Genomic DNA, 25,720 nt, shown 5'->3' on the forward strand with positions numbered 1-25,720 from the left:
GTAACACTTTTTAATACAATGAAGACATATATATTGTTTATCAAGCATAAAATTTTTTAATGTATTTTATTTTATATAACTGTTAGATGGCTGTCATAAAAAAGATAAGAGATAACAAGTTTTGGCAAGGATGTGGAGAAAAGGGAACCCTTGTACACTGTTGGTGGAAATGTAAATTGGTGCAGCCACTATGGAAAACTGTATGGAAGTTCCTCAAAAAATTAAATATAGAACTACCATATGATCCAGCAATTTCACTTCTGGGTATATATTTGAAGGAAATGAAATCATTATATCAAAGAGATATCTGTAGCCACATGTCATGTAGCATTTTTTATAATATTCAAGACATAGAAACAACTTAAGTATCCATCAACAGATGAATGAAGAAAATGTTTAATATATAGAATATTATTCAGCCATAAAAAAATGAAAGGAAATCCTCCCATTTGTGACAACATGATGGACTTGAGGGCATCATGCTAACTGAAATAAGTCAGATGAAGAAAGATAAATGCTATATGAGCTCATTTATATGTGGGATCTAAAAAATCTGACCTCTTAAAAATAGAGAATAGATTGGTGGTTGCCAGAAGCAGGGAAATGGGCAATGGTGGTCAAAAGGTACAAACTTCCAGTTATAAGATAAATAATTTCTGTACATGATAAAGGTACAGCATGGTGACTGTAGTTAACAATACTCTACTGTATATTCGAAAGTTGCTGAGAGAGTAGATCTTAGAAGTTCTCATCACAAGAAAAAAATTGTAACTGTGATGTGATGGATGTTAACTAAACTTATTGTGGCAGTTATTCCACAATATACACATATATCCAAACATTATATTGTACACCTTAAAATAATACATTATATGTCAATTATATGTCAATAAAACTGGTGGGAAAAAAAGACTTGCTGCAAAGAGAATAAAAAGCAGAACAAGAAAGTTAAGGACCAAAAATGAAGAAAAGGAAGGAACTAAAAATGTGACATGATACTGAGGAATGGAGGGAATGTAAGATATGAAATCCATTTTCCCGTTCTCTTCAAGTGAAAATGAATGATTAGATATACCAAGAAATGACATTTTTTGGGAAAAAAAATTCTGGTACTTTTGTCTTCTAATATTCAGAAATTTCTGTAAGAGTTTGCATTCAATATGTTGTTATATTTGTAAGCCCTAAAATTTTTTTTTTTTTTAATTTATTTTATTTATTTTGGCTGCATTGGGTCTTCGCTGCTGCACACAGGCCTTCTCTAGTTGTGGCAAGCGGGAGATACTCTGCTGTGCATGGGCTTCTCATTGTGGTGGCTTCTCTTGTGGCAGAGAATGGGCTCTAGGTACACGGGCCTCAGCAGCCGTGACACGTGGGCTCAGTAGTTGTGGCACACGGGCCCTAGAGCACAGGTTCAGTAGTTGTGGCACACAGGCTTAGTTGCTCCGCGGCATGTGGGATCTTCCCAGACCAGGGCTCGAACCTGTGTCCCCTGCATTGGCAGACAGATTCTTAAGCACTGCACCACCAGGGAAGCCCAGCCCTAAAATTTTTGAAGTATGCCATCACCTACCCTGCTCACAGTGAATCATTGACTCTATCAGAGATGACTACTGTATCTGTAATCTCTACCATTTGTTGCAATGCCTGTATCTAATCAAACAAAAAATTTAATTGATGTTTTGAAAAAATGTCTATTTTGAGAGAATGCTAAGAATAAGCTCTTTAATAATCAACTATTACGCCGTCAATCACAGATCAGCATCCTCCCTCATACTTTCGAAAATCCCCCGTCTTGATTTCTAACCCAGTGTACCAATAGAACACATAAAATATGGTTGTGATATCCTTGTTTCCTAAGAGGAAGAATATACATCAATTTTTTGTTCTTTTCTGCAATGCGGTGCTTACAGTTCACATACATTTGGTAACAAGGATCATAAATAAATAAAAATAAAAAGCAGGCATCATAAGTTCCCCACAGAAGATAGTACAGAAAGTATAAAGTGTCTGTCTCTCTTTTAATCAAATACATCAAGTTAGAAAATCAACAAGAATAAAGAAATTGGCAATACCTCTGGACAAAAACAACTATTCGACTTTTTTAAAAAGCTATATGAAACAAAATTGTTACAAACTTTCAATACCAAAGTATATTCCAGTATTTAAGTTTTATTTTTTTCACCAGAAACACATCCTTATCCATAAGATGCTGTAGATATATTTCTTCCCTTTTCAACTCATGTCATTCTGTGCTTACTGCTTTATTATTTTGTGTTCTTTGTTTTGGCAGATGCACAAGCAAAATCTGATTCCAACAGTTTGACCCTTCTCACTTTTTGTGTTCTCTAGGGCATAATAAAACTCAAGATACAATCCCTCAGCAGTTAATGAAGCTTAACCTCCCACCCTCTTAATTACCAATGCATTACACCAACCATGGGCATCATATTCCTCTCTAAGCTATTTTACAATTCAGCAGAAGTACTACTGAGCTATTATGTAGCAACATAATCCATGCAGCATGAGAAATCCTTCTTAAAAATAAAATCTTTTGATCCTTGCAGGTTTCAGTAACTGTATAATTAATACTACTTAAGCATTATGCACGTATCAGTAAGTATATTATATTGTATCAGTAAGTATATTACTTTGTTGATTTATGGGGGTTTTTGGAGGGAATACTTATTTTCTGAAAGTTGGAAAGAGAAACAAATCCAAAGATATTACTGATTATCATAATTTGAATACAAATATGGTCCAAATATTTAACCTGAATATTTATTTAGTAAAGGTATGTTCTCCACATTATCTTCATTTAACTATTCAAAAGTATGGGGGAAGGAGTGACTTTAATTATTAAAAGCATTCAGAAATGTAGACTGCAGGGAGTAAGTTAGAAGGTCCTGGGGTGTAGTTGATGTTACATGTTTTTAAAACTCAGAGATTTTAAGATTAGTAATGAGTGGATTATCTTGTTTTAAACCAAATGCAGTACAGATTAGGGGACATCTTAGTACAATTTCAGATATTTTTTCTTGAATATAAAGATAGAAAAATTACTGCTATTACAAGAAGGATGGTGAAAAACACTTTCACATCAGCATAAAAAATTAGTTTAACTAAACTCTCAAGTTAAGCTACTGACAAAACTGATGCTTGTAATTTGGCAAGCAAATCACGTTTCTCCTTAAAATGTAAACCAGAAGTGTGTTGAGAAGGCTGGAAAAACCTCTCTTTCAATTTTCTTGACTAAGATAGAGGGAAGGAGCAGGATACATGAAGAAAAGGAAATGGAAGTCTGCACTAGAAGTATTCAGAAATGAAGAGAAAGAGTTGCACTAAGTTTAATAATATCTTCAAATAAATGCAAATATAATTTAATTATTTTAAAACATTACATTCTAAACCATCACATTTTTAAGAGCACCAGTCATAGAAGGATCTCAAAGCAATTTAGACATGTATTAACCTCTGAGTTCTACTGCAATGTAGTAGTGAGAATGGGAAAATGAGGTACAGGCAAATTTACATTCCTTATCTAGGTCCTAGCAATATGCCTGCTAATACAATAAACAGCACTCCTAGTCTGGACCAAAGCAGCCACAGGTTTCAGTACTGTCTATTGATGGCATTGACTTAAAAGGAGTTTAAGGAGAAATGCACTGTCTTGGCATTCTAATATTAGCTTCTGTAATTATTTTCTCACATATATAAAAAAACTCAAAACTGTCAAGCTGTTAAGAACAAGTCTCCATGAGGTCTATATTAATTTTATCAATTTTCCTCAATAGATCAACTTAGATACAGAATTTATGATTTTATAAATCAAAACATAAGAGCTATATTACATATTCCTTCAAAGTAGTCTCTTTACTTCAAACTGACTTCTTAAGAAGAAAGCTTAAAATAAAAATACCATGTTTTTACTTATAGAGAGGCAAGAATGCACTGTTGGAATCTATTAATACTTTTATCCATAAAAATTGGAGGTTTCCTTTCTAGGTTTTTTTACAAAGTAAGGTTCTTATATTCAATGCAGTCAGTGTTTAATCTGGCTCTGACTGCACAACCAATAAAACTCATACTCAGAGAGATAATACAAGTTAAAGTGAAGAGAGCTACTAATTAGGTAACGACTATTGTTAAAAATGTGAACTTCTGTGTGTGTATATGTATTATGTGTGTATACATACACACATGAATATGTGTATATATGTATAGTTTTATATATATTATGTCCCTAGTTATAGAAAGAATAGTGAATGGTGAACAATGTCCTTATAATAGGACATATCTTGATTACAAAACATTTTGTGAATTGTTTTAAAAAGTAGACTAAACTTTCCACTTACTCACTGGTATTAACAGGTTGAGTTATTAGTGAGATCATATGTAATAACTCCTTTCAGTAAATGTTTACCGTATAAGGGTGTATATTAACCTGTTTTAAGAAAATATGACATATGAAAATCTACATTAAGCAAACAAGTTATGCAATAATAAGTTATAAAAGGATTCTTATGTTGGCAAAGAATTCCTATGAAATTCCTTTAAGTATTAAGTCTCTTTATTGAATATAAACTAAACTAATTTCTAAAAACCAATGTAACTAAAACATTTCTAAATATAATTATTTTAAAAGTTAAGAAAGTGACAATAATCTTATAATTATTTACTAAATCTTTACATTGTTGGAAAAGAAGTATTCTAAAGTTTCATGGATATCTATTGTCAAAGAAATCTCAATTAGGAATGAAATCAGGCATTACCTTCATTTAAGGGGTCCTGATCAGTTAAATTCCTAACTCAGGAGCACACAACAAGTGACTGGTTTTATTTGTTTGATGTGATTTTTTTTTTCCAGAATAAACCCAGCTTATGGAAAGTGTCACAAACAAAAATCCTTAGGGTATTGTGGGGTATAAATGAAACTGGATATCACTTTATTTTTATTAAATTTGAAAACTATTTTCTGTAGTATATTTGGTGTTAGTAGAATAGAACTCATTCTCTTTTTGTTCATTGACTACTGAGAAGTAGAGGTAACTGGGTAAAAGCATAAAATAGTTTTTCTTTAATTCTATAGCACGCTGTATGTTAGTCTGTTTTAATTAAGAGATGCAAGGTAAGAAGCTTCACTTCATAGTTTCAGATCTGTTTTCTACTTCCAATTTAAGTCTTCATTTTAATGCTCTCTACCATGTTTCTGAAATCTAGCACAGACTTTCAGACTCACACGTATGCACACACAAACTGTAGTGAGAATATTTTACAAAAACCATAAGCACGTTTCAAATGCCTCTGATTTTGTTAATACATCATAATGTGAAAAGATGGACGTGAGGAACTAAGGCCCTTTTCTGCAACCGCCTGTCAGTTTCTGGTGAACAAAACTTAAATTAGAAAAGAAACACTGAAAGAATGATCCCAACACTAGCTGGAGAAATAGCCTTATATTTGGGGGGTTTTCAACAGTAGAGTTATCCTTTTGTACATAATAAATCTTCACAGACTGTCTATTTAATTTATGATCCTTGGTAGTATACAGCCTTTCTCCTTCCATGGTATCCTTTAATGTTTCATTAAATGGGACAACATGTTAATTTGGGAGGCTGATTTTCTTTTAGTTTGAATGGCTCTGGTTTTCAAATTTTGAAGTCATTTATCCACCCCCAAAAGGATTGAATACTTTCTCTTCTGAATACTTTTTCAGAAAAAGTATTCAAAAGAAAAAATGAACCCTATGTCTAATATTCCCAATGCTGACTTTATGTGGCTTCTTTTCCAAGAATGATAAAACTAATAATAGTTCTAAGATTTAAACATTTCTTTTGCCTATAGCAAACCCATCAAGTATTCACAACCATTCATCTTTTTATGGGTTCAAAATAAAATTTTTAAAGTAAGTGTTAGGGCTGGAATAGGTGTTTTAAGATTTAGAAAGCAAAACTCCAGATATTTCATTTTTAATTTGGAACTCTGGAATAAGGTAGGCAGGATATCATCCCTATCTTAATATGAAAGGTTAAGTGACTTGTGCAAGGTCCTGTAGCTAGTTAAGCAGCAACACAGAAATTAAAATCTAAGCTCAGATTCGAAGTATATTTCATCTTCTTAAGGATAAATATCCTATTACACAGTGTGGCATTTTGCTATATAACTTAGGCCACTTTTCTGCATGCAAAATTCCTTTCTTTTGTTGACTGATGCACAAACATCAATGCCAAATGTGTGTTTATTTTAGTGTTATATCAAAAATTTCTCATTAGGTAGTGACAGAGAGGTGGGTTTATTTTCCTTTATATTTTTTATCTTATCTTTCATTTCCTCGTTGGAAAATAAGGCACATACCATCTTTTAAAAGCTGCCTACAAATGTAGGTCACTGGAAACAGTACTGAGCTTTTGCATGTTTTTTCTTAGTCTTTTTAATTTGCCAAAGAAACTCGAACTGTGGCTGCCAGGGGAGAACTCAGAATTTTAAATAAGCTCTCACAAGTAGCTAGGGAGGGAAAAAAAAGAGGGGAACCCTAGGGTCAAACAGCAAATTTCTGGCTCAACTAGCACTGAAAAGCTTATAGATAGCCTGATAATTTTCTGAACAAATAAAATGTTGACAAAGAAGTGAAGGGAACATATTCTGATTATAGCTCTGCCTTCAAAGACCTTTTAATATTTGTATTTATATTATGGACAAAAGATACACAGTGATAAAGTAGTTTTGATAGGATGTACATTAAATATTATACAGGCTAGAAAAAGTAAAAATGTGTGGGAAAATGTGTAATGTATAAGGTGTTGAGTATGCATAAAGCTTGCAAAGTGGAATATAGATGGGTCAGAAAATAATTTTTAATTATTTATAGCATGTTGTATTACTTTTGTTCTGAATCATAAAACTACAACTTTGGAGATGAACATAATTTTAAAAATGTTCAATGATATATTTGGCCAACCAAGGGATGTTTCGTTAACTTCATTTTTATAGCTGTTTCAATTTTTGTCACTGAAAAAAAAACATGGGCTGGATCTGAGACATTTTTGTATTCTATGTACTCAGAAAGACCAGACTGTACTACAGTGTACTCAGAGCAAAGTGACTACTCACTAGATTTCTAATTCTTGTTCCATGATCAGTAAATAACAGATGGATAGCAAACAGACTTAATCTTGACACCAAACTGACAGAAGGAAAAGAAACCTTTCTAACAGTAACTCAAACTTTACATTGTTAGCAAATAATACTGCTTTATCTAACTCTAAATCAATATCTCTGATCTCAATTAAAACCAAGGAATCAAATAAAGGAAAAGATACAAGGTACAGTGAATAAGATCTTAACAAATGAGTTCAGTATTTGGGTAAAAGGCTGATATTTTGGGATTTAAAATAATGCTTTCCAATTATTAAGATACACTTTTAACTTTTACTTATGGATTTAAAGTCCGTGAAAAAGAATTCTGAAGACGTTAGACTAAATATTCATACTTCATTACTTTGTTACCAAGTATCTTATTACTATATTAATTCATCAAATATCATATGGTTTATTTTTAATGAACTGAAACTCATTCCATGACATAATTTATTGTAAAGTAATTCATTTTCAATATGAAAGATCTTCTCAATAGTAAATATGGGAAATTTCACCATAACTGATTTTAAATTTGAACTATTTATTCACCAATATGTTTGATGTTAAAAATATTATATGCTAAATCCTTTAATAAACATCAAGGTAGTTGGGACACCCCTGCTGGTAACCAGGTACCTATCCTGGGTACACACTAAAAAATACAACTTTGAAGGTCCTTAAAAGCATTCTAACCTCCCACTTTGTTCTAACTGTGGCTGATGTTAGTGCATAGTGTATATAACAGGTAACTCAAAAAGTTAATGCAACAAGTCAAGAATTAACCCTTTGCTCTAGATATTAGATATCTCTTCCTGAATGAATATTACCTACCTGGCATGTCATCACTAAAAAAAATATTCAAATTAAGTTTTTGAAACTGACTTTAGCATATTATGAAACAGCATTTAAATTTACTTCTGAAATTTTACTTTCTTTAATTCTAAATGTATTAACACATACCATCATATTGTAAAAAATTAGGAAAAGGATATAAATAATAGAGAAATCTTAGCATTTTCAAGTTCTTAAGAAATGTTTGGGTGTGCATGTGTGTATATAATTTTTCATTTCATAAAAAAATCAGCTGATCTACTGATAAATGTTTAAATATTTTAACATAAAAATGTAATTTTGCTATATTAGAAAACATTCCATAGAAAGTTTACATAGAGAATACCCATCACTATATTTGAGATGATCAAGAAAATTCTTTTAGATAAAAAAGTTAACTGAAAAATACTTACCATAAGTGTTTTTAAAAGCTTTAACAACATCATGTATATTGTTCTATAGGATTTTCTAAGGGGTGTAACTTTTCAGCGTTACATCTTAATGCTGACTTCCAGAAGCTCTGACTACAGTAGGCATGAATGTTTCCAAAGGATGATGGATAAATTGCTGGGTGGTTACATAATATATTTTAGGCAGCTGATGGGCTTTTTATCCTTTACTTGTCTTTTAGTTATACACAGTTTTAAGATAATTATGGTCTATAAGATTGTCTTTTCCCTTTTCTTGTACCAGCAATATTTCCCTTGGTTATAGGTTCCAGAAATCTCTAATCATACATCATAAAATTAAAACTAAGCAATTATAGCATTTTCTCCCTACATTATATCTCTAAACACTGTTAATGCCTTGGGTTTTGGTCACTCATTTTGGGGCTGTTTGAAACAAATAAGTTTTCAGTATATCTCTGAGCTGGGCACACTGAAATCCCAACTGAACATTATGTAAAAAATACATAATATCTATACCTACTCTTATAGGTGCAGAAATTCTACTTCTCTATATTAGTATTCAACATCTCACTATAAACTACAAAAATATTTTGTTCATTTTTCTCAGAAATGTTAAAAATTTTGTCTATATACTGGTATTATGAAGAATATACATAACTGAAATTTTATCAGCCATAATTTTCTCATCCAGTCTGCTTTAAATGTGTGAACACTAAACATTAAACATTTTGTATATATTAAAAACAATACTTTTTGTACTTCCTTATATAAAAATGAGAATGGCATATTATTCTTTTAAGTCAAATATTGTTTTACTGTTACATATTAAACATGTAAGAAATACAAGATGATAAGATTAAGAATTTAAGAGACATTGCTTTCTTAACTGGCTGAATCCTTCTACATTCTCATTAGCCAGTAGCCTTGCATGGGATTCAAACAATTCTCCACAGTCACTTTGACCAACCTCAGGAAATTTTGCATCTTTGGCAAATTTTGAAATTGTTTTGCATTATACTCAAGAATATTTAACATATGGCTAACAGGAACAGACCAACCCACAAATCTAATGATGAAGGGTGAAAAAATACACTAGTATTACATGTGAGGGATGTGGGCAGAGGGGTAAAATTTTTAGGAGGGCAGCCTAAAATTTATAGGAGGGCTATTTTTATGTTTTGGCAAATACCTTGTAACTTCAGGGATTTAGATCCTGAGAATGTGCAAAACAAGGATCCTTGTATATAATCCAGGGACATGAACTAAAATATGTAAAGAGCTCGTACAGAGCAATGAGAAAAAAATAGACAGAGACAAAAACCTACTAGGAAAAATAAGAAAGAAATACAGAAGGCTAAAAACCATAGGGGAAAATATTCTGCTTTGCTGTAAACAAAGAAACATGCAACAAAGCGGTATTTCCCCATCAAATGAACGTTTTTAAAATTATTTTTTTAAAAAAGAAAAGAAACATTACTGATGAGTGAAGATTCTGTTAACTCAAAAGCTAGATATAGCTTCAGAGTAGAGGTGCATGAAATACAAGAACATAATCAAAATTAAAATAGTTTAAAAATGAATCACTAAATAAGTTTTTTAATGTAGGGAAATGTTGTGTGTGCATATTATTTAGCATATACAGCCTTAAACAATTTCATTACTCATCTATACAAGTGATTTTAGTTAAAAGCAAATAATGGCATTAAAATCAAAGAAGATAAATTGTTCCTGAGGATCACACACTCAAATTTATAATTAATTTAATATTTAACTTCACTGAGTACGTTATTGATAAATATTCACTTGTCATGTAAAGCAAACTTGCTATTCAAATAAAAACAACTTGTTCTAGGCTACTCATTATAAATAGAAGAATGAGATAACTTTGAAAATGCAGCATCAAATCTGCAATGTTATATTAAGTAAATCTAATGCTTAAGACGATTAGGTTTTTGTGGAGTAATTATAATGTCTTTGATAATACATTCTAAGTGCACAAGAGAAAGTAAAATAGATCTGATGACACTAGAATACATTCTTCAGTTAAATACACCTATGCTAGGCTAGAGCAAGAGAAACTTTTAAGACATTAAAAATAAATGGTCAGGCTTCCACTGCGCCAACCACTGCGCCATCAGGGAAGCCCCAATCATGTTAGTTTTGACCTCAGTATTATAGTAGTTTTTATATGTGGGTGTAGAAATTTGTTGGTGTCTGTTGATAGTTATTGTAAATTAGTATTTATTATTCTACAAATTTTTTATAAATGATTTAGTCATTTGTCATTTTGCAAACTACACAGTGAAATGAAAACATCCTCTGAGAGAAAATGATTTTAGATTATGAATTCTAATCAAATAATGGCTTAAAAGTGAGTTCCTGTTCTGTACAAAGAAATTAAGAATTCTAAAAGTCAGAATTGTCTTCTCTGAGGTGAAAAGTATGCTTTGGCATAAAAAAGATATACTATTTCAAGCACATATTTTAGTATTATTGCTTATTTCTTGGAAGGGAATACTTTCTGGCATTCTCAAAGCAAAATAATTTTAATAAATGAGTACTTCTAATTTCTCTATCTTTCTTCTGACTTATACCTTTGGAATACTGGTAATATAATATCTGACAATATTCTGCAGTTGTTTTTCTTTACCTAGATTTTTAAATAGTTTATAAAGTGCTCATATCATTACTTAATAGTAATTTTGTTTATTGTCAGTTTTTTTTTATTGTCAGTTTTAAATAGCTTATTAATATTTCCTCACTGTGACATAAATTTTAAGTTAAAAAAACTGTCCAAGAACTAATTTTAAAATGAGATTATATGTTCAAATACATTTGATACTTCTCTTTAAGAGAAAAAAATACATGTGTGGTCCCATTAATGTATCCAAATATAGTTTGTACATATACAAATACATCTTATTTACGTATAGATAAACAATATTTTTTTGTGAAATATTCAAAATGCAATATTGAATTAGTATACTCTATACCTGTAAAATGTCAGCAGGGTCTTCTTTTGCAGATGCAACTAACAAAGTATGTCCAGTGACAATTCCTTCTGCCAGGAAATACTTGAAGAGCAAAGGAGAATAAATATTATATTTATCCTCTTCTGTAAGAAAGAAAAAAATTATAGTCAGAATCCTACCATATACTAGGATATTTATGGTAGCATGTTTTTATATTCTTTTCTCCTTAAAACAAGTCTATGAGGTGGGGCAATAACTGTCTTCCTAAGGTACAGTTAGATAGGCTAAAATACTTATCTAGATAATCAATGGGAAGTAGGTACTTTTAACAGAGTCTTTCTGATTCCAAAATCATTCTCCATCTACTACACCACCTCCGATATCCATAAAATTTAGAAGGTTATGTATGATTATATTAAAAAATCAGAGATTTGGTTTTTCTTTACTAAGATTTTCTCAGGTACTGCAGCTCTAAAATGGCCATATTCCCTACCAACCAGTTGTAAACTCACACCTCATTACTTTCATGTCACAAGAATTAAACACGTAGTGTTAGATTTGTGGTTACCAGAGGTGGAGAGTAGGGGTAGGGGAAATTGGATGAAGGCAGTCAAAAGCTTCAAACTTCTAGTTATAAGATAAATAAGTACTGGGGATGTAATTTACAACATGATAAATAAAATCAACACTGCTGTATGTTATATATGAAAATTGTTAAATGAGTAAATCCTACGAGTTCTCATCACAAGGAAAAAAATGTTTTTCTATTATTCTAATTTTGTATCTACATGAGATCATGAATGTCCACTAAACTTACTGTGCTAATCATTTCATGACGTATTAAGTCTAATGGTTGTTCTGTACACCTTAAACTTATACAGTGCTGTATGTCAATTATATCTCAATAAAACTGAAAGAAAAAATAGCCCATTTAAGGATGAAATTATACCAATCTTACAAGTAATCTTTCAGAAAAAAGGAAAAATTGGAAAGAAATATTTCAGAACTCATTTTATAATGCCATAATTACTCTGATACCAAAACTAGGCCAAGACATCACAGGAAAAGAAAGCTACAGACTAATATGCCTCATGAACATTTATGAAAATAATTTCTAAAATATCCAACCAAAACTCATTAGTAATAAGAAAGAATAATATGATATACTATGATTAAGTGGGGTTTATCACAGAAATGCCAAGTTGGTTTTTTATTTTAAAAATCACTGTACCATAATGACATATTAAAAAAGTAAAACTGGGCTTCCCTGGTGGCGCAGTGGTTGAGAGTCCACCTGCTGATGCAGGGGACACGGGTTCGTGCCCGGTCCGGGAAGATCCCACATGCTGCGGAGCGGCTAGGCCCGTGAGCCATGGCTGCTGAGCCTGCGCGTCCAGAGCCTGTGCTCTGCAACAGGAGAGGCCACAACAGTGAGAGGCCCGCGTGTACCGCAAAAAAAATAAATAAATAAAGGAAAACCATATGATCATTTCAATAGACACAAAAAAATTTTGACAAAATTCAACAATAATTCATAATACAAACTCTTGGCAAATTAGCAATAAAATGAAACCTCTGCAACCTGATAAATGGTATCTATAATAAACTTACAGCTAACAGAATGGTAAGATGGAATGCTTTCTTCCTGATATTAGGAACAAAGAAAGCATATCCACTCTCACCACTTGTAATCAATATTGCTCAGAAGGTCTGAAGCATATAATAAACCAAGAAGAAGAAATGAAAGGCATACAGATTGGAAAAGATGACGTAAAACAGTCTTTATTTGCAAACATTATCACATATGTAGGAAATCTTAAGCAATCTACCAAAAAGCTAGTAGGACTAACAAGCCAAGGCTATCAGGGTTGTAGCATGTAAAGTCAATATATAAAAATCACTGTACCTCTACAAACTAGTAACAAACATTAGAAACTAAAATTTTATAAATTCCATTTTAATGGATTCCAAAAACATGAAATATTTTGAATAAATTTAACAAAATATGTGCATGAACTAGCTCCGAATTGAAAAGTATAAAACATTCTGAGAGTAAGTATAAAAAAACCTAAATAAGTGGAGTGATATATCATGGTCATGGGATGCAAGACTCAAATCTTTCCAAATTAATCTATACATTTAATGGAATGTCAATGTAAGCCCCAGTAAGTTTTTTGGAGAAACTGACAAGCTAATTCTAAATTTACATAGAAATTCAAAGGTCCTAGGTAACCAAATGAATTTGAAAAAGAACACAGTTGGAAGACATACCATCTGATTTTAAGACTTTTTATAAAGCTGCAACAATCCAGGCAATACAGATTTGACCAAAGGCTATAAATATAGATCAATGTAAAAGAATAGAGAGACCAGAAATAAACCCACATAACTGATTCTTGACAAAGGTGGAGAAATAATTCTTTTTCAACAAATGGTCTTGGAATAACTGGATACCCATATGCAAAAAACAACAAAACCCTCACTCTTACCTCATACTACACTCAATCAAAAAAACCAAAAAATTTGCAGGTTGGGGGAAGAGAGATAAATTAGGAGTTTGGGATTAACAGATACACACTACTATATATAAAATAGATAAACAACAAGGACCTACTGTATAGCACAGGAAACTATATTCAATAGCTTGTAATAACCTATAATAGTAAAGAATCTGAAAAAGTATGTATACACATATATATATATTTGAATCACTTTGCTGTACAACTGAAACTAACATGACATTGAAAATCAGCTATACTTCAATTGGGAAAAAAACAAACAAGCAAACAAGAAAATTTCAATCTTATCTCATACTACTACTCAAATATGCTGAAATGAATCATAAAACTAAATATAGAAGGTGAAACAATAAAACTATTAGAAAAAAACAGGGAAAATTTTTGCAGCCTTGGAGTAGACAAATATTTCTTAAATAAGACAGGAAAGCATGTGTCACAATAGAAAAAAAAATGGATAACTTGAAGTGTATAAAAATTTTAAATATTTTCTTTTGAAAAGACACCAATAAGAAGATGAAAAGGCAAGCTACAGAGAGAAAATACTCGCAGTACATATATCTTGGACAGTTTTTTATGTAACAGACAAAAACCTGGAAATAACTTAAATGTCCATCAACCAGTGAATGGAAAAACAAATGGTACATTCACAAATGAAATAATACTCAACAACAAAATAAACTGACTACTGATATATAGGCAACAACACAGATGAATCTCAAAAACACTAAACTAAGTGAAAAAAGCCAGACACAAAAAGTGTGTATGGTAAGATTGCCTTAATGTGGTATTCTAAAGAAAGCAGAACTAAACTCTAGTGATAGAAAGATGTTAGGTGCTTGGGGGCCAGGAAACATTTTGGGCATGAGGATGTTTGGGGGGGATGATGGAAATGTTTTATATCTTGATTGTTGTGGTGATTACATGAGTATATACATTTGTAAAAACTCACTAAAATATATACTTAAAATGGGTCTATTTCATTGTATGTAAATTATAATTCAGTAAAGGTGGTTTATGAAAATAATTTCCTATGGCATAGCTAAAGTACCATGTGGTAGCTTGTATGTAAACCTTTTCAGCACAGAATATTAGAGCAAATCCACGATCATAAGTATAGTAGATTTACCTGAAGATTGATTTTATATAAAGAACATAGCCAGTTCTTTAATACTACCTACCACGAAGTTAAAATCTATAAGTCTAAAAGACACAAAATGGGCTTGATTAGGATTTAGGAGCATTTTATGGAAGTTTTTGTGCACAAAGGAAAAGAAAAATGCTTTCAACACCTCTGCATGGTTTACAGTCAACAGGTGGAAAAGCCAGCAGGGACAAGTGGATGAGATGACCAGCACTACCTATGGATCATTACAGCTATGACACTGGAAAAAACACTCACTCATTTTATATAACTAAGAATTTGTCTCTGTTAAACCTTAGAAATAGAAAGTCACGTTTAAAAAAAAGAATTGATTTTATCTTAAATAATTACCATTAAATCAGTTTACAGAAGCAACCATATAAACCAAGGTCATTATAAATCAATGATGGAAGAAACAAATCTGATAGTAAAAATTTTAACTTCTGAGGTTGATATTTTTACAACATGGAAAATTTTAATTTTTAGAAACTCACCTGCCATCCATCACACTCATAGAATTATTTCTAAAATTTGTTGTATTTCCTTTTAGCACTCTTTCTGTAGATATTTTCTCATATGGTTACAATTATTATTATTTTCCATGTGAGTACCTCATCCATTTATTCTGTTTTTATATTTTTTTTTCAATTAATTTTTATTGGAGTATAGTTGCTTTACAATGTTGTGTTAGTTTCTATTGTACAGCAAAGTGAATCAGCTATACATATATCCCCTTTTTTTGGATTTCCTTCTAATTTAGTATTTTATTGAAGTATAGCTGATTTACAATGTTGTATTAATTCCTGCTGTACAGCAAAATGATTCAGTTATACATATATACATTATTTTTAAAATTCTTTTCCATTATGGTTTATCACAGGATATTGAATATAGTTCCCTGTGCTATACAGTAGGATGGTTACAATTATTACTGAATTTTGTATCCAACTTTTTTCTCTTAATCTCACATGAGTCACAGTCATATAACTATGATGTTTAAGAGTACATAATACTCCAGTAAATTTATGTACCATAATTTACAATACTTAGTCATTCCCCCACTATGGACTTTTCATGCCACTTTCAGGCTTTTGTAACTATTAAATACAGAAGCACGAAAGTGCCTCAACTCCCACATGTCCAAGGCAGAACTCAGAAACTCATTATTTTCTTCCATCAAATGTGGTCCTCCTTCTGTTTTTAGAAAATTAGGATTTATTCTTAATACCTCTTCCCTCTCTCCCGCTCTCTCTCTCTCTCTCTCTCTCTCTCTCTCTCAACAATACACCCTTCTCCCCATGCCTAAAATCCTGTTAAATTTATTTTCAAAGTATTTTTGGAATTGTTCACTTTGCTCCACGACGTCTCTCCCCTAGCTTTGCTACCAAGAACTCTTTCCTAGATGACTGCAATTTCCCTTACTTCTTTGCATCCAGTCAAATCCTCCTTCAATTTAGCAGTGAGCTTTTCAAAATACAAACCTGATCATGTCACTTCCCTACTTAAAACCTTTCAGTGTTTTCTCATTGCTCCTTGCAGAAAGAACTAAATCCTTTAGCATGGTCTACAGGCTCTGCATGGTTGTGGCCAAAGAGGAGGGTTTAATGTGCAAAAATAAAAATACTTGTTGCAATAATGTACATGATTATTGTTTTCCCTTTAAAATGTACATGATTGTCATTTAACAACTTTTCAGTAAAGAAAAAAGTAAACTATTTAACTAGAAAAATAAAAATAATTATGTGTAAAATTGAGGACACGTATTATAATACTCAGTAAGGGAATAAAATATACAGATAAGTACTGCATAAACTATGGACATTCACTTGTAGATAACAAAAAATATTGAGTGATTTCTCATTAATGAAGAGGTAAAACAACTAAACTAAATGGCAAAGTTCCCCTTTTCTTACCTACTTCTTTTTTTAATAAATTTATTTATTTATTATTTTTGGCTGTGTTGGGTCTTTGTTGCTGCACAGGAGCTTCTTAAATGAGTAAGGGTTTTGACTTTTTTTTTTTTTAAATACATACAATCCCTACTGATCTTATGTACACTCATATCTTAAATTACTATCTCTAGTAGCCATACTGCATCTTAACTCAGGACCTTTGCAGAGATTACTTCACCTCTTTGGCTAGCTAATTCCCTCAAATCCTCCCAGACCCAGATTAGGTAACCCCACCTTTGGAGAAGCTTTCCTCAAGCCTGGGTGAGATGATCAGAGTGCCCTGGAGCATCCTGTTAACTCCTATACTAGCATTTAATACACATTATCGAAATTTCCCCACTAAGCTAAAATTTCCTCATGGCAGAGAATACATCTTACTGTTATATCGCTAGTACTGGGCACACAGTACACAGTAAATATTTGTAGAATTAATTAAGGGAAAAACAACAAACAAAAATCTATCTTGTCTTGTAAATCAGTCAGATCTACTGTAGTTTGGCTGAAAACACGTCCCATCATAGACACACACACACACACACACACACACACACACACGCTATAATACTTATCAACCCTACTTTTTCAAAGATTCCTATGGGGCAGCAAAAACTAATGGAAGGAAGATCACCTATTGAGGGATTAGCAAAAAAAGTAAAAAATAATTCAAGCTCTTCAAGCTGAAAATCACCAATTCTGTGAAAAAATTTTGAGTTGTACAATAAGCATTTAATTAATCTATTTAATGAATCCTCATAACACTGGGCATGCAAAAATGATAATCATGTGACAGAACTGCCAAAAAGCAAATGTAGTTTTGGCCTGAATTAATAGTCTAATTCCTAGGTTGAGAGAGATGATTGTCCTATTCTATTCTATGGTACTCGACCAGACTGACAACAATATATTTCATTTGGGGATTTACACAAACTAAAGCATCTTCTGAATGGAGTGACCAGGATGGTGAAGGGACTTGAAAGCATGAGAAATGAATACTTTCTTTGAAGAAAAAGAGACCCAAGGGACGCAAGGTAGCTGGCTTCAAATATTTGATGGGCTGTCATATGGAAATGGAATTACACTTGTTCATTAATGCCCCCAAGGGGTAGAATGAAGCCTAATGGATAGAAACAACAGGATCATCAATTTTTCTTTAATATCAAAGTCCAAATGAGCTGCCCCTATGATTCCACTGAGACTGGTCTCAAAGTCACCAATGACTTTCTAATTGTCTAATTTCTGGGACACTTTTAAATCTTTATCTTTTTTGTCTATTGTAGCTATTGCTATGGACAATTTTCTTTTTGGAACTACCCTCTCCCTCCCCCATTTTTAAGATACTCCTTGTTACAATTTTTCCTGTTTCTTTAGCCATTCTTTATATATGTAAGCAGTTTATATAGAACTCTGAACTCTTTAGTATACAAATATGAAACAATTTTATTTTCTAGTCACTGCTTTCAAATATGCTATGTCAAAACTTCCTTTTCTCATCTCTTAAAGACATCCAGAGTGGATTCCATGATCTTCTCACCAGTTTCAGTTATTAAAATTTGAAATAGTTAACTTTAAAACTTTATTGTTCAATGCAAAGCTTTCTCTCTCCTTCAGTGCAGACTAAGGCTTGTACCTTGAAGGTCTCAGGGGTGCAGAGGGGTTCTACAAGAAAGGAAAGTTCTAAAACACTTCTTATTCCAAGTCCTCGTTCTATTACTGGGAGAGCAGGGAAAAAGAAAAGTGGCAGAGATCAACTTACACAATTGCCTGTCTGCTTTAGGTAGAGAGATGGCCCTATCCTCACTTTGATCTGGTCTATTCAAGCCAGCTGCTTGTAGCCTACGAACTTGTGGTGATTTCCACGTAGGTGGTAAGCATGGTTTTGGGGTGGTGCTCTGCTTCATTCTGGCCCCATCTGTCACTGAAAAACCCTTCAAAGAGGCAGAATCTCATGTTTGGTGGGGCTGGCCAGTAGAGTCAAGGTTACATTAAAAACAGCAAATAAGTGATTTATGGACCATTAACTATATGTTAAACATGGTGCAACACACATCTCATGCATTAGCTCATTTAATCCTCATAATAACCTTACAAATGTTATTAATCTCTGTCTTATAGGTAAGGAAACTACAGAGAATGTAAGCAGCTTGCCTATGGTGATACAGCTAGTAAATAGCAGAGCCATTATTTGAATCTAGGAAGTCTGATTCCAGAAGCTATGGTCTTAACCTCTTTCCTGGGCTTATTTTCCATTATCTATACCTTAAACACTGATGTGCCTAGGCTTTAGATTTTGACCTGTTTTTCTTTTTACTCTAGTTGTACTGAGTCTTTTTTGGAGTCTAAGGGCACTCTAAGAAGCTGATATAAGTTTTATACGCTGGTCTAAAAATATACACAGTCTTACACAAATCTGCATGTAATTTGAGGGAATTAAGAGACCCCCTAAAATTCCATCTCTGGATCCACAAGGGTCTATAAACTTGGGCATTCTAATACATGCCTATGACTTCAACTAAAACATACATTGAATAAAACATTAGTTAAATAACATTGAGGAATCCCAAATATTTTCTCTAGCCTAAGTTTAATACCCAAATATCCAACCGTCTACTAGGTAGAACTACTTGGAACAGAAAATTCATTGTGTTTAAACTGAATTCATTACTCTACCTCAATATCTGCTCATTCTCCTCCTTTCCTGACTTCACCTAATGGTACTAACTCCAAACTTTCTCTGGACAAAAATTGTGGGATCATACTACCTCCTGTCTCTCCCTCATTTCCTACACATTATATGGCACAGAAGTAGAAATCACCACTCTTGTGAGGGTTCTGTTAAAAGAGGGAAAATATAGGGAAATGATATTTCAAATCACAGCAGTCTAAGCAAAGCTAGTTAAACATTTAGAATCTAATATACATAATGAAATGTAGAAATAGAAAAGTTAGTTTGTGTTGTTATCCTATCAAAATTTGACAGTAAATTTATGATTAAAGTCTTAAAAGCACAGTAACAAACATCACCTCATGTTTAGATTAGGGCAATGAGTATTTTTATCACTTCAAGTTTTTTACATTATTCCTGCAGTGCCTCCTTCATAGTATCTCTTCATTGCTCAAAATACTCCCTGATTACATATTCCTAACCACTATAAATCGTTTTTAGCCAGGCTTTCATATCATTCATTTATTCATGCATTCATTCATTTACTGTATCCCTATATGGTTCCCATGATCACAGAGCTTACAGTCAGTCTACTGAATAAAATATGTGATCAGGCTTTTTCAATAAAGTATGTGTCATGAGAAGGTAAATAAAGAATACTACAGAAGTATTTATATAAGAGGAATACTACTAATTGGGCATGAGGAGAAGGAAAGCAACAATTAAGGATGACTTTCTGGAACAGATATTTAAGTGGAGACCTAAAAGATGATTAGGGGTTAGGAAAAGAGAAGAAAAAAGATGCAGCAAGAAAGAACTTAAGAAAAGTCCTGTAGAGAGGTGAGAGAATGGTACTTTGATGGAATTAAAAGCTTAGGGTGATAAACACAAAGCTTGAGGAAGGAGGTGAGAAGATGAGAAGAGATAAGGCTAAGGTGAATCAGCAGAAGCAAATCACTAAAGGCCTTAGAGCCCAAATTAAGGAGATTGCACCTTATGTTAAGATCAGTAGAGAGCACAAAAATGTCCTAAGCAAGGATCATGATCAGATTTTCATATCATAAAGTTCACTCAGGCTACAGTATGAAAAAGGACTGAAGCAAGGGAACACTGGAGACAACTTAAGAAGCTGTTATAATAATTTCAGTGAGAGCTGTTGATTACGGTTTGAATTAGGGTTGTGGCAGCAATAATGGAGAGATGTAGACAGAGTTTTTCAATACATATTTAAAAGGTTAAAAACTTTCAGCATTTAATGATTAACGGGCGTGTGGAGTGTGAGAGACAAGTACATCACTCAGGTCTCCGGCATGTGTCACTTGGTAGGTTGAATAAGCCAGGGATGAGAGGAAGAGGGACAGATTTAGAGGAATGGGGTAGAATTTGGAGATAAGGGCAGACTGTGAGTTTAGCTCTAGACATACTGATTTTGAGGTGTGTGTAAGATATTCAAGAGAAAATGTTGAATAGGAAGTTGAATTTGATCTCCTCATTTCTCTGTGTACCCTACATATGTAGCAATGCCTGGAGATTACTGATTACTTTTATAAGATGAGGTTTTTCCTGGTCATTCTAGATATGGCAGGGACTGAGACCTCCCAGGGAAGAGTATACAGCACTAGAAGAGGGAATATGATGTTAGTATTTTAAGTAGAGCCAAAGGAGTCTAAAAAAACATGAGCAGAGGGGTAGAAGGAAAACCAGAACAGAATATTATAACAGAATCCAAAGAAAGGGAGTACTTCAAGGAAAGAGTGATTAACTACATCAACTGCTGCTGAGATCAAGAAGGAAGAGGTCTGAGAAGGTAGCAGGATACAAGATCAACATACAGAAACATGTTGCATTTCTTTACACTAACAATGAAATATCAGAAAAGGAAAGTAAAAAGCAATCCCTTTTAAAATTACATAAAAACAAACAAACAAACAAAAACAAAATTTAGGAATAAACCTGACCAAGGAGGTGAAAGACCTATATGCTGAGAACTATAAAACATTGATAAAGGAAATTAAAGATGATTCAAAGAAATGGAAAGATAACCCATGTTCTTGAATTGGAAGAATTAATATTGTTAAAATGGTCATATTACCCAAAGTAATCTACAGATTTAATGTGATCCCTATCAAATTACCCATGACATTTTACACAGAATGAGAACAAATAATCCTAAAATTTATATGGAACCATAAAAGACCCAGAATTGCCAAAGCAATCCTGAGGAAAAAGAAGAAAGCTGGAGGCACAACCCTCCCAAACTTCAGACAATACTATAAAACTACAGTAATTAAAACAGCATGGTATTGGCACAAGAACAGACACATGATTCAATGGAATAGAATAGAAAGCTCAGAAATAAACACACATACCTACAGGCAATTAATCTTCAACAAAGGAGGCAAGACTATACAGTGGAGAAAAGACAGTCTCTTCAGCAGGCAGTGATGGGAAAGCTGGACAGCCCCATGTAAACCAATTAAGTTAGAACACTTCCTCACACCATACACAAAAATAAATTCAAAATTGCTTAAAGACTTAAATATAAGACATGACACCATAAGACTCCTAGAACAGAACATAGGCAAAACATTCTCTGACATAAATTGTACCAGCATTTTCTTAGGCCAGACTCCCAAGGCAACAGAAATAAAAGCAAAAATAAACAAATGGGACCTAATCAAACTTACAAGCTTTTGCACAGCAAAGGAAACCATAAACAAAATGAAAAGACAACCTACAGAGTGGGAGAAAATATTTGCAAACAATGTGCCTGACAAGGGCTTAATTTCCAAAATATACAAACAGCTCATACAACAAAAAACCAAACAACCCAATCAAAAAATGGGCAGAAGACCTAAATAGACATTTCTCCAAAGACATACACATGGCCAATAGGCACATGAAAAGATGCTCAACTTTGCTAATTATTAGAGAAATGTGCATCAAAAATACAATGAGGTAATACCTCACACTGGTTAGAATGGCCATCATTAAAAAGCCTACAAATAATAAATGGTGGAGAGGGTGTGGAGAAAAGGGGACTCTCCTACACTATTGGTGGGAATGTAAATTGGTACAGCCACTATGGAAAACAGTATGGAGGTTCCTTAAAAAACTAAAAATAGAGTTGCCATATGATCCAGCAATCCCACTCCTGGGCATATGTCCAGAGAAAACTCTCAATTCAAAAAGGAGCACCCCAATGTTCACAGCAGTACTATTTACAATAGCCAAGACATGGAAGCAACCTAAATGTCCATCAACACATGAATAGATAAAGAAGATGTAGTATAGATATACTATTGAATACTATTCAGCTATAACAAACAATGAAATAATGCCATTTTCAGCAAGAGGGATGGACCTAGAGATTATCATACTAAGTGAAGTAAGTCAGAAAGAGAAAGATAAATATCATGATATCACTTATATGTGGAATCTAAAATATGATACAAATGAACTTATTTACAAAACAGAAACAGACTCACAGACACAGAACATAAACTTATGGTTACCAAAGGGGAAACAGGGGGCAGGGATAAATTAGGAGTTTGGGATTAGCAGATACAAACTACTATACATAAAAAACATAACAACCAGGTCCTGCTGCATAGCACAGGGAACTATATTCAATATTGTGTAATAAACCTTAATGGAAAAAAAATATATATATATGGACCACTGTGCTGTACACCAGAAACTAACACAACATTGTAAATCAGCTATACTTCAATAAAAAAAAAAGAAGAAGGAATAGGACTGAGAAGTAACCTCTGGGTTTAGCAATGAGAAGGTCTCCACTGTCTCTAGCTAAGGTGGTTTTAGTGAAGTGGTAGTCTGTGAAATACACTGAGCAATGACTGAAATATTACTAAAACATATAACAAGTGTTGCAGATCATTCAACAGGCTTGGCTATGAAAGGGAAGAGAAAAAAACAATAATTGGAGAAGGTAGGGTTAAGGGAGTGGAATTTTTTTCCTTTGAAAAACAATTACACATAGAAAAGAGCTTAATAAAGATAGTAATGATAAGAAGAGAAAACAAAATTGCTATTGCCAGGTACTTGGAAAGGTAGAAGGAGAAAAGATCTAAAGTACAGGTTAGGGATTTGGTTCAAGATGGTGGAGTACAGGGATGTGCACTTGCTCCCTCTTGTGAGAGCACTGGAATCACAACTAACTGTTGGAAAATCATTGACAGGAAGACACTGGAACTCAACAAAAAAGATACTCCACATCCAAAGACAAAGGAGAAACCACAATGAGATGGTAGGAGGGGCGCAATCACAATAAAAGCAAATCCCATAACTGCTGGGTGGGTGACTCACAAATTAGAGAACACTTATACCACAGAAGTCCACCCCCGGGAGTGAAATTTCTGAGCCCCACGTCAGGCTTCCCAACCTGGGGGTCCGGCAACAGGAGGAGGATTCCTAGAGAATCAGATTTCGAAGGCTAGCGGGATTTGATTGCAAGACTTCGACAGGACTAGGGGAAACAGAGACTCCACTTTTGGAGGGCACACACAAAGTAATGTGTGCATTAGGACCCAGGGGGAGGAGCAGTGACCCCATAGAAGACTGAACCAGACCTACCTGCTAGTGTTGGAGTGTCTCCTGCAGAGGCAGGGGATGGCTGTGGCTCACCATGGGGACAAGGATACTGGCAGCAGAAGTTCTGGGAAGTACTCCTTGGTGTGAGCCCTCCCAGAGTCCGCCATTAGCCCCACCAAAGAGCCCAGGTAGGTTCCAGTATTGGGTCGCCTCAGGCCAAACAACCAACAGGGAGGGAACCCAGCCCAGCCATCAGCAGACAAGTGGATTACAATTTTACTGAGCTCTGCCCACCAGATCAACACCCAGCTCTACCCATTACCAGTCCCCCCCGCCCATCAGGAAGCTTGCACAAGCCTCTTAGATAGCCTCATCCACCAGAGGGCAGAGAGCAGAAGCAAGAAGAACTACAGTTCTGTAGACTGTGCAAGGAAAACCCATTCACAGAAAGACAGACAAAATGAAAAGGCAGAGGACTTTGCACCAGATGAAGAAAAAAGATAAAACCCCAGAAAAACAACTAAATGAAGTGGATATAGGAAACCTTCCAGAAAAAGAATTCAGAACAATGATAGTGAAGATGATCCAGGATCTCGGAAAAAGAATGGCAGCAAAGATCGAGAAGATGCAAGAAATGTTTAACAAAGACCTAGAAGAACTAAAGACCAAACACCTAGAAGAATTAAAGAAAAAACAGAAAGAGATGAACAATACAATAACTGAAATGAAAAATATACTAGAAGGAATCAATAGAAGAATAACTGAGGCGGAAGAATGGATAAGTGACCTGAAAGACAGAATGGTAAAATTCACTGCCACGGAACAAAATAAAGAATAAATAATGAAAAGAAATGAAGACAGCCTAAGAGACCTCTGGGACAACATTAAAGCCAACAATATTCGCATTATAGGGGTCCCAGAAGGAGAAGAGAGAGAGAAAGGACCCGAGAAAATATTTGAAGAGATTATAGTCGAAAACTTCCCTAACATGGGAAAGGAAATAGCCACCCAAGTCCAGGAAGCCACAGAGAATCCCAGGCAGGATAAACCCAAGGAGAAACATGCCGAGATGCACAGTAATCAAACTGACAAAAATTAAAGACAAAGAAAAATTATTGAAAGCAGCAAGGGAAAAATGACAAATAACATACAAGGGAACTTGCATGAGGTCAGCAGCTGATTTCTCAGCAGAAACTCTACAAGCCAGAAGGGAGTCGCATGATATACTTAAATAGATGAAAGGGAAGAACCTTCAACCAAGATTACTCTACCCAGCAAGGATCTCATTCAGATTCGATGGAGAAATCAATAGCTTTACAGACAAGCAAAAACTAAGAGAATTCAGCACCACCAAACCAGCTCTACAACAAATGCTAAAGGAACTTCTCTAAGTGGAAGACACAAGAAAAGGACCTACAAAAACAAACCCAAAACAATTAAGAAAATGGTCATAGGAACATACATATCGATAATTACCTTAAATGTGAATGGATTAAATGCTCCAACCAAAAGACACAGGCTCGCTGAATGGATTCAAAAACAAGA

At 33.7% G+C, this 25,720-nt stretch overlaps 1 protein-coding gene across 2 annotated transcripts in view; it reads right to left on the minus strand.

The window, feature by feature from the left end:
* Window positions 1-25,720, minus strand: part of ELP4 (elongator acetyltransferase complex subunit 4) — a 243,868-nt gene that overhangs the window by 201,364 nt on the left and 16,784 nt on the right. For both annotated transcript variants that reach the window (XM_060104001.1, XM_060104002.1), the window contains exon 3: window positions 11,369-11,490. In XM_060104001.1, the coding sequence (XP_059959984.1) occupies window positions 11,369-11,490 (122 nt within the window). The remainder of the gene's footprint in view (window positions 1-11,368; window positions 11,491-25,720) is intronic.

This window comes from Mesoplodon densirostris, chromosome 7 (genome assembly GCF_025265405.1).
Source record: "Mesoplodon densirostris isolate mMesDen1 chromosome 7, mMesDen1 primary haplotype, whole genome shotgun sequence".
Taxonomy (NCBI): Eukaryota; Metazoa; Chordata; class Mammalia; order Artiodactyla; family Ziphiidae; genus Mesoplodon; species Mesoplodon densirostris.